The 13,908-nt window shown below is 39.7% G+C and overlaps 1 protein-coding gene across 1 annotated transcript in view; it reads right to left on the minus strand.

The window, feature by feature from the left end:
- FGD6 (FYVE, RhoGEF and PH domain containing 6) overlaps positions 1–13,908 on the minus strand; it is a gene marked incomplete at its 5' end in the record, with an annotated part of 111,645 nt that overhangs the window by 18,655 nt on the left and 79,082 nt on the right. The window contains 5 exon segments of the mRNA XM_079714795.1: positions 489–572; positions 1,330–1,398; positions 2,109–2,180; positions 2,264–2,322; positions 5,875–5,925. Of these exon segments, the coding sequence (XP_079570921.1) occupies positions 489–572; positions 1,330–1,398; positions 2,109–2,180; positions 2,264–2,322; positions 5,875–5,925 (335 nt within the window).

Below are 13,908 nucleotides of genomic sequence, written 5' to 3' on the forward strand. Positions count from 1 at the left end.
TAACTACCACCAATCCCTCTACCATGTCCCAGCAAAAGCTGCACGTTCTTTATTTTCTGAGCTCCCACAAACTTTAACTGTGCCTTTATAGTGATATTTATTACTGTCTATTTTATAGGTATTGATATGCAGCATATTAGCTTCCCAACTAGTTGCTAAACTCCTGGAGGGATTGAAGTAGAGGTGGAGACAAAAGGATCATGCTTCAATTCATCTTTATATTTTTCACTAAACCGATAACACATTTTGTTTATAGTAGTTCTCAGTATAGTAGTTCTCAATATCTTATGACTAAATTAATGTATGAGGGAACAAATAACTACAAAAATGAATAAATGAACAGTAACACATGGAGAGAGAAGAGATAGAGATATGAGAAGATGATTATCTTAGGGCTTTTTCTCTAAATACATTTGGGTAAAAAAATATCTTATGCAAAAAAAAAAAAAAAAAAAAGAAAAGAAAAATCTTCTAACAGATGCACAGACCTTCATTCCAGCCAACGAGAGCATGTTGTTCAGTTTGTACATCCCGGACTGCACCGGTGTTGTATACAACAGAGCATCATTAAACTGAAAGTAGAAACATTTCATAGGACAAAGTAAAGCAACAAATTTCAGCTCCAAAGATATTGGTAAGATACAGGAATAAAGGAACAATATTACCTCTTTGTTTAAAACTCTCTGAATATAATACTTATATTCTGCTTATAAAACCAGAACCACCTAGAATGTTCTATTAGAATACTACTAGAAGGCAATTTCTAGAAAATGTGCTTTCTTTCCAAGTTCTGTAACAGATTTAACGTTTTCTGAATTCTAAATCCCACCTAAGGTATTATAATCTTTCAAAACAAATCACTGATTGAATCAATTTTTCCAAATCAGAGATGAAATAAACTAAATTCAAAAAGGAAGTGAATTTCTAGTTATGTATCATACAAGACTTTGTTTCCTATACTTGACATGCAAACAAGCAATCCAGCCAGTCAAAGATCCTACTAAAACTGCTGTCTGGGGCCTCCCTGGTGGCGCAGTGGTTGGGAGTCCGCCTGCCGATGCAGGGGATACGGGTTCGTGCCCCGGTCTGGGAGGATCCCATGTGCCGCGGAGCGGCTGGGCCCGTGGGCCATGGCTGCTGGGCCTGCGCGTCCGGAGCCTGTGCTCCGCAGCGGGAGAGGCCACGGCAGTGAGAGGCCCGCGTACCACAAAAAAAAAAAACAAAACTGCTGTCTGAATGTGCCAATCTTATCTGTCCTAAACAACCGTCTCCTTTCATTAAGCAATTATCCCTGCCTCGGGCTCAACAGAAACACACGTGGCCACTTACCAGAAAAAACATTCGGGGCTGCATGACTTTCCGAGATAGCTTCATCAGAATTCCTTCTTTGAGAAAAACCTGATTCATCCAAACAAACACCCATTTAGTACCCTCACAACACAACTACAATAACATATACATGTAATTTCCTTTTCGACCTTCTTTCCCCAGAATTATTTTGCGTGGAGGCTTGGCAGACATAGTTTACTTGTTACTTTTTACAGCCATGGCTTCTTTTTAAACCCTGTAAGTCATTTAGGAATTGGATGAGCCAGCAGAGTTTCATAACTCCAATACTGAGCCCAGGGGTACCATATGGTTTGAAATGTAATTGACTGAGTGTGTACTTGATCTTGAGGCATAGCCAACATCCTGACAATTGCACTTTTTAATTTTCCTGAATTCACTCCCTCAGTCACTTTTGTGCTCTGTGAAGAACATCAAAATACCAATTTTCTTCCTCCCCTCATAATCTTCTCTTAAAGATTTTAATTGAAATTGTCTTTAAAGCTGTGTGAGGTCAGCTAGTACTACACAATAAAACGATCCTATTTGATCAGATACTCTGTGGGGTCCCTTGCTATTCTCCTAATTGAATTGGACTTCTTGTCACAATGACTTAAATCATGAATGTTTTGAAAGGATAGAATGAACTTAGTTGATCCAGATTGGGTCACTGAAGAGTAACAATAACAAATAACCTATTTTCATAACTCAAATGAAAGTAGCTACAAACCGTGCCTAAATCCATTGTATTAAGTTTGCAAAAGGCAGTCTAAAACACTTACCCGTCCAGGCTGAACTATTTCATGGTGTCCATTTAAGCTGTACTGAATTTGCATAAGTTTCTGAAAGTTGTCCTACAGAAAGAGAATGCAGAGCATATGAAGGCACGGGCTCCCAGGTTCAACAGTACAGCAGCCGTTGAAATGAAGATACTTACTCCTTGCTTCATGGTGTCATTGGCATGGTTGGCTACCTCTATAACAACGGCAAGGGCATCTAAAATATGTAGGAACAGAAGGGGCATTCGATCACTATCATTACCAATGAATTGCAACACTGAGCAACTCCAGACAACAAGATGGCTAGTTCACAGCCACGGACCACTGCAGGAGATCAGTTAACTGTGAGTGGCCAGAAATATAGGCAATGCGGTTCGATGAGAGCAAAACCAAGGAAAACAGTACTTATGAAACAATGAGCCAAAGAAAGACTCTAAAGATACATTACAGACCATGTGTATCAATAGTATGAACGTCAGGGTTGTTTTGTGCTGAGAGTTGATTATTCTGTTGAAGTTTACAAGGATGGATAGGATTTTACCTGGAGGCTGAGGACCATTCCAGGATAAACTGCCTTGGGAGAGAAGGATCCTGGGACAGGAAACCAGAATTATGAGGACCAGCTATTTAAGAGGGTCAGGGCTTAGCTGCCTTCTCTTAGTCTGATCCCAAGAGGGAAGAAATGCCACATGGAAGCATACTAGACCTTAGGAAATTACACACATTATTTTGTGAGTTGGGTTATTTAGCTTCACCTGTGTTTTATTCTTTTTATTAACCTCTTGCCTTTATTAAATGTTTTTGAATGCTTCAGTCTTGTCATCTTCATAACTAGATATAAAGGAAAAAGTCTGTACCTTGTCTCCTTTTGGGATACAGTTGTTCTCAATTCAAGACAATAGTGTTCCCCTAGGGACACTTGGACATGTATAAGATAATTTTCGGTTGTCACAATGACTGGGAAGGTCCACTGGCCTTTAATGGGTAGGAGCCAGGGATGTTAAACATCCTGCAATGCTAATTAGAAATCCACACAAAGACGGTTATCTGGTATGACAGAAGCCCTACCATTGAGAAAAACTGGTAAGAGTGTTAAAGAAGGAAGCATGCCCTTCTGAGGCTGGTGTGGCAATGACAGTAATCGTCACTAAAAGGACTATTAAAAAAAAATCAATTTCCAGAAAGGGTTTGAGGTGTTTTGGTCCAGCTACTATACCTACCAAGGGATACTCTTTCTGGTACCAACCCTGGAGGTTTCTATAGTCTTTAAATGTATTATTATCACCATTATTAAAGGAAAGCTGTATTTCCTTATAGAGACTCAAACCACGCATCAGAATTTACTGTATCTGGCACTCATCATGGCAGATATTCAAGAGGTGACCTTGGACACATTCCCTGCTTTCTGGCCTGCTTGAACTTCCAGCAGACAGGGATAAAAGCTTTAAAATTTAATGAATGGATGAAGTAAAAAAGCTGCTGCTATTTGGTCACCTGGCCTCCAAGCTCTGACCTCTCCCATCCATTCTGCAGTTCTACTTTCCTCATATCATCCCTTTAAGAGGCCCTGGTGACTCTGTTCCTTTAACTCTTCTGCTTATCTTCCCAAGGTATATTAGTCTCGTTTTCCCTCACCCTTGGGCAATCTCATCACTTTACTGCATTGCCTCTGGCCATACAGTGCACATCACTGTTCACTGCTTATCCTAAGCCATGTCTTTGCTGAAGTGTGTAATTTTCTTTAAACAAGCTCCTTAATTTCTGGCCCTGTATTTGTTTTACCTGCAAAATGGAGCTAATAGCTCACTTTCCTTGAAGGCAGAAGCCCTGGGACAGATGTTTTCTTGAGGCCCGATCTGCTAAACTCTGTCTAAAATATTTATCTCCATGAGACAGACTCTGGCCTGGAATGCCCACTCTTCCTCTCGTCCACCATCCCTCATCAACTCATCTCTGGTTCTACTTCCCTCTAAGCAAAGCTCTACCTCTTCCATCCTCACACTTTTCTCCATCTTCCAAATGATTCTATACTGCTAAGTGCATCCTTACTTTAAAGCTATCTGCTTTGTTCTCTGACGGGTATCATAGACTCTTCTCTTTCTTTTTTTAATATTTCTTTATTTATTTCATTATGCCGGGTCTTAGTTGCGGCACGTGGGCTCCCTAGTTGCAGCATGCGAACTCTTAGCTGCAGCATGCATGCGGGATGCAGCTCCCCAGCCAGGGATCGAACCCAGGCCCCCTGCATTGGGAGCGTGAGTCAGAACCACTGCACCACCAGGGAAGTCCCTATCACAGACTTTCTTCTTCAACTAAATTATATGTTTACCAGAGACAAGAAGCATGTCATGTCCCCCACTCCAAACTTTTCCTTTAAAAAAGCACCTTTAAAAGCATAACACTTGGGGCTTCCCTGGTGGCGTGGTGGTTCAGAGTCCACCTGCCGATGCAGGGGACGCGGGTTCGTGCCCTGGTCCGAGAAGGTCCCGCATGCCGCAGAGCGGCTGGGCCCGTGAGCCATGGCCGCTGAGCCTGCGCATCCAGAGCCTGTGCTCCGCAACGGGAGAGGCCCGCATACGGCGAAAAAAAAAGGCATAACACTTGCAAATAAAAGATGTTACAGAAGAAGTAAAATGATTAATAGAATGAATAAGAATCTCTACAGGGCCTCCCTGGTGGCGCAGTGGTTGAGAGTCCGCCTGCCGATGCAGGGGATACGGGTTCGTGCCCCGGTCTGGGAGGATCCCATATGCCGCGGAGCGGCTGGGCCCGTGAGCCATGGCTGCTGAGCCTGCGCATCCGGAGCCTGTGCTCCGCAACGGGAGAGGCCACAACAGTGAGAGGCCCGCGTACCACAAAAAAAAAAAAAAAAAAAAAAAAAGAATCTCTACAAAAATGGGTTAAAAACCTTTCAGCTTTGTAATCTGATAATGTAAAGAATGCACAAGAATGTGATCAAAATTCATAAAATGAATGGCGTGGAGATGGATTTGTCTAATGTGTTTCTGTAGATTATTAGAACCAGGGCTATACCTATGACATTTAAAAGAGGTAGTTTGGGAATAAATAGAAAGAAACACTACTCTCCTAAACAGAACTAAATCCTCGTGTGTGTGTGTGTGTGTGTGAGAGAGAGAGAGAGAGAGAGAAAGACAGCAGACATACATGCACACACACACAGACACAGACACACACAGTGGATTATCCCATGAATATCAATGAGTCCCTTGTGTTGTAATGGACTATTTTCCTTAAGTACTTCTGGGGTGAGGGAGTGGAAGGATGGTAAGGCTAATGCCCATCATTAAACAGAATAATAGACTATTTTAGACCTTATCTCTAATTTGTGTAGTTTGGTCACTTCATGGACTCATGATTTTAAAGCTTGAAAAGACCTTGCAGATCAACTGGTTCAATCTCTGTTTTTGAAAGCAGTGGACATCTAGAGAAGGTGAATGCACCCTGGCACAGAGAGACTGAGCCCAGGAGGATGAAGCTCCCTGACAACAGACTATGCTGGGACCACTCTCTCAGGAAGCTGGCTCCAATGGCTGCCTGACCATGGGCATCTTTTGCCCCTATAATTTCACTTGCATCCAGCACCACTTTATCTAGTTCTATTTTAATCTGCCTAAAACAGAGTTTAAAAAGGCTTCTTATGAATAAAACACAGTTTTGTATATGGGTTTTGTTACGTTTTTACTTTCCAGGTTCAAATGAACATAATATAAAAACTTCTATAACACATGAGACCACAAAAATTGTTTACCTTGAGTGTCTCTGTAATCTCCAGCGTCTTCTAAGAGATTTTTTAAATAGTCTAGAAAAGGAAAAAAAGTTATGGTATTTAGTACAATAAAGCACTAAGGAAAAAACATTTGTCTTTCTTATTCAATACTCTAGTCAGCCTTATTGGTTAATATACATATTCATTTTGTTTGTGCTACCTTTCTAAAAATGAAAGAATAAAGCCCTGGGGTCAATTTGAAATCAGGACACAAAATCAGAGCTAGAAAGAGCCTGAGAGTTTGCACTAGTGATTTTAGAGATGAGGAATCAGGCTACCGAGGACACGGTCTCACTCAAGTAATACAACCTCTTTGTGGCAGAGCCAGGACCAGAACCCGAACCCAGGTCTCCTGATGCCCAGGTTCAGCTCTTTAACTCCAACATGCACAAAGTACCTTAATCTCAAGATCAGATGCATGTTTAGTACCAAATTTCAAGCATTAATAGATTGAATGTCTAAGGAACTCTGAGATCTGGCAATCTTAAGAGTCTAACAATGCCCAGAACACCAGAAAAATGCAATACATATATCTAGACCAGTGGTACTCAAATGGGGGCAGGTTTGCCCCCCAGGAGAAATTTAGAAATGTCTGAAGACATTTCTGATTATCACAACTGGCGGAAAGGGGATGCCACTGGCATCTAGTGGTTAGAGGCCAGAGATGCTGCTAAACATCCTACAAATGCACAGGACAGCCCTACAACAAAGAATTATCTGCGCCAAAATGTCAATAGGGCTGCAGTTGAGAAACCCTGGTCTAGATGAAGATGGTCTGGGGGGCTTCCCTGGTGGCACAGTGGTAGAGAGTCCGCCTGCCGATGCAGGGGACACGGGTTCGTGCCCCAGTCTGGGAAGATCCCACATGCCGCAGAGCAGCTGGGCCCGGGAGCCATGGCCGCTGAGCCTGTGCGTCTGGAGCCTGTGCTCCGCAACGGGAGAGGCCACAACAGTGAGAGGCCCGCGTACCGCAAAAAAAAAAAAAGATGGTCTGTAAACGAGCAACATGGTATACAGTGGTTCTAGTAATACGAAAAAACATTTAAGGCAATAGGTTATATTTCATAAATCCTGTAACCAAGGAATGTTACAGGATTTCAAGGTAATACTTCCTTCTCTGTTGAGAAATGTTGGATGACTTCCCATTAACTCTCAGATTAAAACAAATTCTATTTCCTGGAATTTCAAGTCCCCACTACATGGCCCCTGTTGACTTTTCTGCTTTTCTCTCTTGCTACTGCCTTACACAGGCCCTTTGTTCTTAAGTCTGATTCTGCACAATTTCTTAAACACCTCCCATGTGTTCCCTGGCTCCATACTTTTTGTCTTTAATGTTCCCTTCTTCTGAATCCTTTCTCTGTCTCTGCGTATAAAAATTCTACTCATAATTCTTCAAGGCTCATCTCAAATTCCTCCTCTCTTACCAAACTTTCCATTTGAAAGAAATATTCCTTCCCTTTGAATAACACATTACACAGCAGTTACTGTATGCCTTCTATCATTTTCTTTTTCATTAGACTCAAGGCTCCTGTGGGCAGGGCCAGCCTACATCTGATTCATCTTTCTATCTCTCATAGTACCTAGCCAGAGACTTTGCATGCAAGGGACAAGAAATGCTTAATGAATTTTAAAAAAATGATTTTTTTTTTAGACAGGATTGTGTCTTACTTTAGGTAAAAGGCAATAAAGGCTGAAACCAATCCTAATGCCCGTGGGAGTTGGGAAATGGAAAGAGGAAAGGCATATTAAAAGACTGAATGCATTTTTATCAGATCCAATCTCCATTTAGCAATATTATGGAACAGATATAATTTCATCTCATGGATTTATTAAGTCATGCTCAAAGGCACAAAGGGGAACTTGGACGTTAGTGCCAGATTTTCAAACTTAATAGACGACTAACATACACACCCAACTGCTGAAACTATACATCTTTGACACAGTGATCCAAGAACCTGTGTGAGTCTAGACATGCACATTATAAATATCCAGCCCTGGCAACAAGCCACAGCGAGATATCGTGTATGACGACGTTAAGCTTCTGTGCCCAGGCATAGGTTCTACCTTGCCAGAGACCATCACAAGCAATTTAGATCTGAAAGTAATCAGAACATAAAAGTTGGAGAGCAATTCTTCCAACCAAATAAATAAGAAACCCACAAAAATTAACAAAATACATTGATTATACACTATACTTGGCCTCATCTGGAGATGAAAAATGAACTTAATCTCACTCTGACCCTACTCAGAATGCATTCCATATATAAGCCATGTTTAGTGAATCCAAATATTTAACTTTTCCATGAGAGCGACAGGGTTAGCAAGAAAAACTTACTCTTCTTGGGCTACTTCATTAATCAAAAGGGATGTTCCTTAAAGCCACAGGTAGCTGAAGAGTGTGGAAATGAAAGCAGATTTACCTAAGTATCAGATTCATAGCAAGTTCCCATTTTGTCTTCAATTCTTGTTCTTTAATACAGAAGCATATCCATGCAAGCTGAGACATTTCTCTAAACCAAAAGAGGTCACTGGAAGATGTCCATATTAGGAAATCCTGACCTCAGAATCACTGTGCTGAGCCCAATAAGCTTCTGAGTTGCATTTTCCTTCCTTGTACTCAAGCTCAGCTGCTGCTCGCCAACCTAAACTTTTAGGAACAAAGTGGAAATACACAAACTGGCTGGGCAGAAAACCCAGGATAAAAATGTTGCAAAATCATGTTATTAATCAAGGAGAAAATGGGGTTAAGGTTTACTTTCCTTGCCAATTAAAAAAAAAAATCTTAAAACTCAACTTGCAAAATTCACCTTTCCAAAACTGAATTTTAGAAATTCAACTTTCTCATGTATTCATCCATATTTTCAGGGCATCTCACTGCAGTACATACTCCTTTTGAGAACTTTTACCTTTTCTAGGAAGACAAGACCATGATCCCCTCAGTTAAGAATCACTAGTGCCTTAACTACAGAATGAGAAGAACGAGACTGATCACCCTCTGAGTCAGATGGAAGGAGCAATGAAATCACGAGCTGCCCCAGTGACTGTCATAACCCAGGTGAAACGCAGGAAGGCAAACCAGACAGACACTCCTGCATTGGCCATTTGGAATTGTTTACTACAGATCATTTAGGTCCTAGCATCCTGCTGGAGCTTCCTTAAAAAAATCGAGGCGAGCGGAGGAGTCATCTCAACTTGCCATGTTGGACTTGTAGTATTCTATGACTTTCCTGTTTCCACCAAGCCAAACAAGGATGTTTCAAAACTTCAGTAATAAAAATGCCTCAAATGCTACTGAGGTTATTTGTATCAAAGAAAAAAAGGTTGGTACAGCATGCCTGGACACCACAAAATGTACTTTCTGGCCACCAGGTGGCATCGTTGATTAAAAGTTAATCAGTCCCCATCATCACCATCATCCAACATTAGCAGCACAAAACTAACCAAAACATAGCATGTGCAGTCTCAAGGGCTATGCAAGTTAACTCTGTCCTCATATATGAGACCCAGAGTGAAAGAATGAGGACCCAACAAATACCATATCTTGTTAGAGGTCTAAGTTTTCAATACATGGGCTCCTAGTAAGTCTTACAATCCCTTGATTGCCTAATCAACGAATAATCAACTTAAAGCAGAAAATGATTCAGAGGTGCAGGAACCATTTCCTAAAAATGAGTCATCTGTGGGAATCGGGGACTTTTAAATTCAACAGCACCCAGTAAGATTCCTGGACTGTGTGCTCAGAAACGGTTGATGGCAGAGCACAGAGGAAATTAGCATATAGGACCGGGTAACGTTCCAAAGTCAAGTGTTTTGAATTCAAGGACATGTCTTGCTTTGTATTATCTAGATTTCTTCTTTCCTCCCTAAATGTGTAATGAAATCAGCAACAAAATACAGAATTATGAGATCCAGAGAATAATAAGTCTAGTCAATGAAAGCCTGTTTGCCAAAATTTCAAATGTTAAAAGAAGCCACCTAAAATTATCCTGACTTGTGAAACAGAGTAGAGATAATATTTTAAACACCAGAATAAAGATCAAGTATCAGGTTGTAAGACACACTGCTGCCATCTTGAAGGTGGCTTGGCGAAGAGCTCAAGAGCCCTTGCTGGGGGTGAGAAGACAGATTCGTACTTTCTTTGTCCAGCCATGTCTAGCAGAGGTATGTATGTGACTCTGACCATGTCCTGTGGCATTTCTGGGTGTCAGTATCCCCATACATAAAATAAGTAGGCTTGGCCCAGATTGAAAAACTAATGACTCTCATTCTAAAGTACCATGAAGCATACCATGAACATCTCTCTAAAACAACTATTTATTTTGAAGTTATTTCCTTCTATTTTTATAAATGCTTGACTTTACTTAATTTTAATAATATATAGAATTTTATAGCACATTTAAAGTATTCTAACCCGCACATTTTTTTTAATACATAGAAGTAGCAAACATGCCACTCCAGGGATATATGATATGGGACTTAGGTACTCTATTATTAGACTTAAGTCATTTTTTAGTTATCTTGTTTTGGCTGTTATAAACTGGATGGCCATACATCCTAATTTGCCCATATGATTCTGCATATACCTGTTGTCCAGGTATTACTATAAATACCGCCCCTTGCACTCTTTAAAGGTACTGGGTTTGAATAATAAATTGTGTGATTATTTTAATTACAAGTAACAGTGGTCAATGTCTTGATATATTTGTCTTTTTCTATACTTCACATTTTGGGTGTGTATGTGCAGGGGGCAGAATATCAATGGGAATGAGAAGGTTTTTGTTTTTTTTAAGTACTTTATATATCTATCTCATGAGAAACCTTTCCTAAAAGGATATACCAATTTAAAAGATCATTATTTATATATGAAAATACCAGCTTCACTAAATGATTGCCAGTTTTGTGTATTGTAGTTTTTTATTGCTAATGTAGTAGGGGGAATTGATAACTTATTTTAATTGATATTTATAATTCAGAGGACCTTAAACATGCCACAGTGTACTTATTATGTATACTTTTTCTGAGTGAATTGTTTGTTCATATTTTTAGTCCAGATATCTATAAAAGTCTTAATATTCTTAGTGAAATAGTATTTTTTCGTATTTGCTACAAATATGTTTTCTGATGTACTGTTTATCTTTTTATTTCAACTATGTTTTAAACCTTTATAATGTTTTTATTATATAGAAGAGTTGAAAGGTGTCAATATTTTCCTTTATAATTTCATTAATATGGGGGGGCTTAGAAAATCATCTCTCCTCCTCTCCCTACCCTGAGAGTTTTAATAAATAACCAATTTTTATTTTTTCCCTGGTTTTCCTATAGTTTAATGCTTCATATGTAATTTTTTTTTAAAGTTAAGACTTTATTTTTTTAAAGCAGTTTTATGTTTGGAGCAGTTGAGGGTAAGGTACAAAGATTTTCCATATACCTTCTGCTTACACACATGCACAGCCTCCCTCAGTATCAACATCACCCACCAGAGTTGGGCATTTATTACAACTGATGAACCTACATCAACACATCATTAGTATCTAGAGCCCATAGTTTACATTACGGCTCACTGTGGTGTACATTCTATGAGTTTGGACAAATATATACAATGAAATGTATCCATCATTATGGTATCATAGAGTATTTTTACTACCCTAAAAATTCTCTGTGCTCTGCCTATTTATATTTAGTTTTGATTTTATTTTTAGTGTATCCAATAATGTATGAATTTTAGTTAGTTTTTCAAATTTTAACAGGTTATTCACCAAATAATCCTTTCTATTGTCTTGCACTTCCTACTTTGTCAACATTAGATTCTTATAAACAACAGTCTATTTCAAGTTACCTCCCTATTCCAATGGCAGAATAATAATTATTATTTTTAATCAATAGTATCATGTGTCTTTAACTGTTGATATTTTAAAATACGTATTGACTGATGTTTCCCTCTCAGAATATTCTTTAATGATGTACTCTATTTATTACCATACACAAAATCATTTTGATATGTATGGATAAAATTGCAAACTAAGTCAACCTTAATGAGAATATGGAGTGCAAGCAACTAGTTAAAAGCTAAGTTAATGGTTCTATAGTGTCAAGTGTCCCTTTAAGCACAAATGCTAAATCATGGGCTTCAGGAGGACCAGGAGTCTGAATTAATTATCCTTATATCCCCCAGCACCTAGAACAAGGTCTGGTGCATATGCAACAAATGTTTCCTTAATTTATGATGGACTAAATGACACTCATTTAGGGTTACCACTTCTTGCTCCATATTTTACTAAGCAGTTATACTCTGAGGGTCTAATTAAAAAGTGCTGCAGTCTCTGCTCTAATTCTCCTGCTTCTCAAATATTAGGTCAGTTCTGGCCTCTGAGAATGTGGCCCAGAGATTACTAAGTTAGAAAAGTGACCTTTCCGGGCTCTCAGGTTCACAGATTCATGTTCTTGGAAAGCTGACAATGCCTTTCTGTGAATTAAAAAGGCCACTTCTCCTGGGCTGATGCAGCCCCTCGCCAGGGCACACAATATGGCAAGTGGAGCACTGGCTGGACTTAGAACTCAGCCAGGAGCCCTTGTCAGGACATAGCCACATGAGGCAGCCCTGGCCTGTCTTACTTTGATAAGTCTGGTCCAGAGGTGGCATGCCCAAAGGACTCACAAACCAAACCTGATGCCAGGCTCGTCCTAGGACAAAATTTTGGATCAGATCTTACAATGGACAGAATCTCCCTTTGGTCCCTTTTTAGCAGGACATGTTGGCTTGGCATATACAGAATGCCCTTAGGGGAGTCAGACCCATAGGAAAGTCAACAAATGTAAACATCCATTATTTTGACTTCACTGAGACTGCTTTTCTTTGTGGATACATTTAAGCCTGCCAGTTTATCAAGTGAGAATCTCACATGTACAGAAATGGCCTTGACACAGGCAAGTCTCACTTAAGGAACCTCTTATCCAAATTTGGTCCCCACTACCCTGATTACTGAGGTTTGAGGAGATAAGTATATTTTACTACCCAAAGAACTGCTAAGTGAAGAATAAAGCAGATATAAACACCAAAGTGAATTCAAGTTTGACTGAATTTCAGTGTTTTCTCCAACTGGAACAGTTCTCTCTCTCTCTCTTTTTTTTTTTAAATGGCCGTGCGGCTTGCGGGATCTTAGTTCCCTGACCAGGGATCAAACCTGTACACCTTCAGTGGAAGGGCAGAGTCCTAAACACTGGACCACGAGGGAATTCCCTGGAACAGTTCCTGATGTGAGCCCATGATTCTGACACATGCTAAGAGGGAAACTCTTTGGCAACAGAGTCAGCTTGCTAGATCTTTGGCAAGGCCCATTCCAGCAATAGAGGCATTCGGTTACTTGCAGGGAATCCGAGTCAAATCTATACTGAGAATTGGAAAAAGAATGGCTCTGCAGTAATGTCTATGGGTAGAATTCAGAGGGTCTGCAAACTTGGACAGGCAAAACCAAAAAATCTTTCTACTAATCTCTAAGTGAAATACGGAATTTCCTTCCGTTACGAATGTAGTCAACAAATCACAGTATTATCAATGACACCAGGGCTTTATCACCATAGAAATCGCATGTTTTTTTATATGACATTACGGTTGTTGCAGGCATCTCAAAATATTGTTTACTCTCACCAGTAAATTCAAAATCATGACAGTTATTAGATCCACACCACCTCTTCCTATTTAATGTATTACCTAAAGAAGCACATGTATTACTCTGTCACTCCTCAAAATTATTTTAATAACTTTATTTCAGGCCAACTGGTTTCCTCCTAATCTTATGAATTCTATTCTGTAACTTCAAAAATTACTCCGAGACAAGATCCATAGGATTCACCACATTCCCAGAGGGATTCTGGCCTAACCTTAAAAAGGTTAAGAACACTTGTTTTATACAGAAAGTGAGATTACATTTAAAAGCTATAATTTAATAGAACAAGCAGATAAAATGTGCTTACCTCTTATATCCTGAAGTCTTTCTGTAGTATTAAAATACTTCATAG

This window comes from Hyperoodon ampullatus (genome assembly GCF_949752795.1).
Source record: "Hyperoodon ampullatus genome assembly, chromosome: 11".
Classification (NCBI taxonomy): Eukaryota; Metazoa; Chordata; class Mammalia; order Artiodactyla; family Ziphiidae; genus Hyperoodon; species Hyperoodon ampullatus.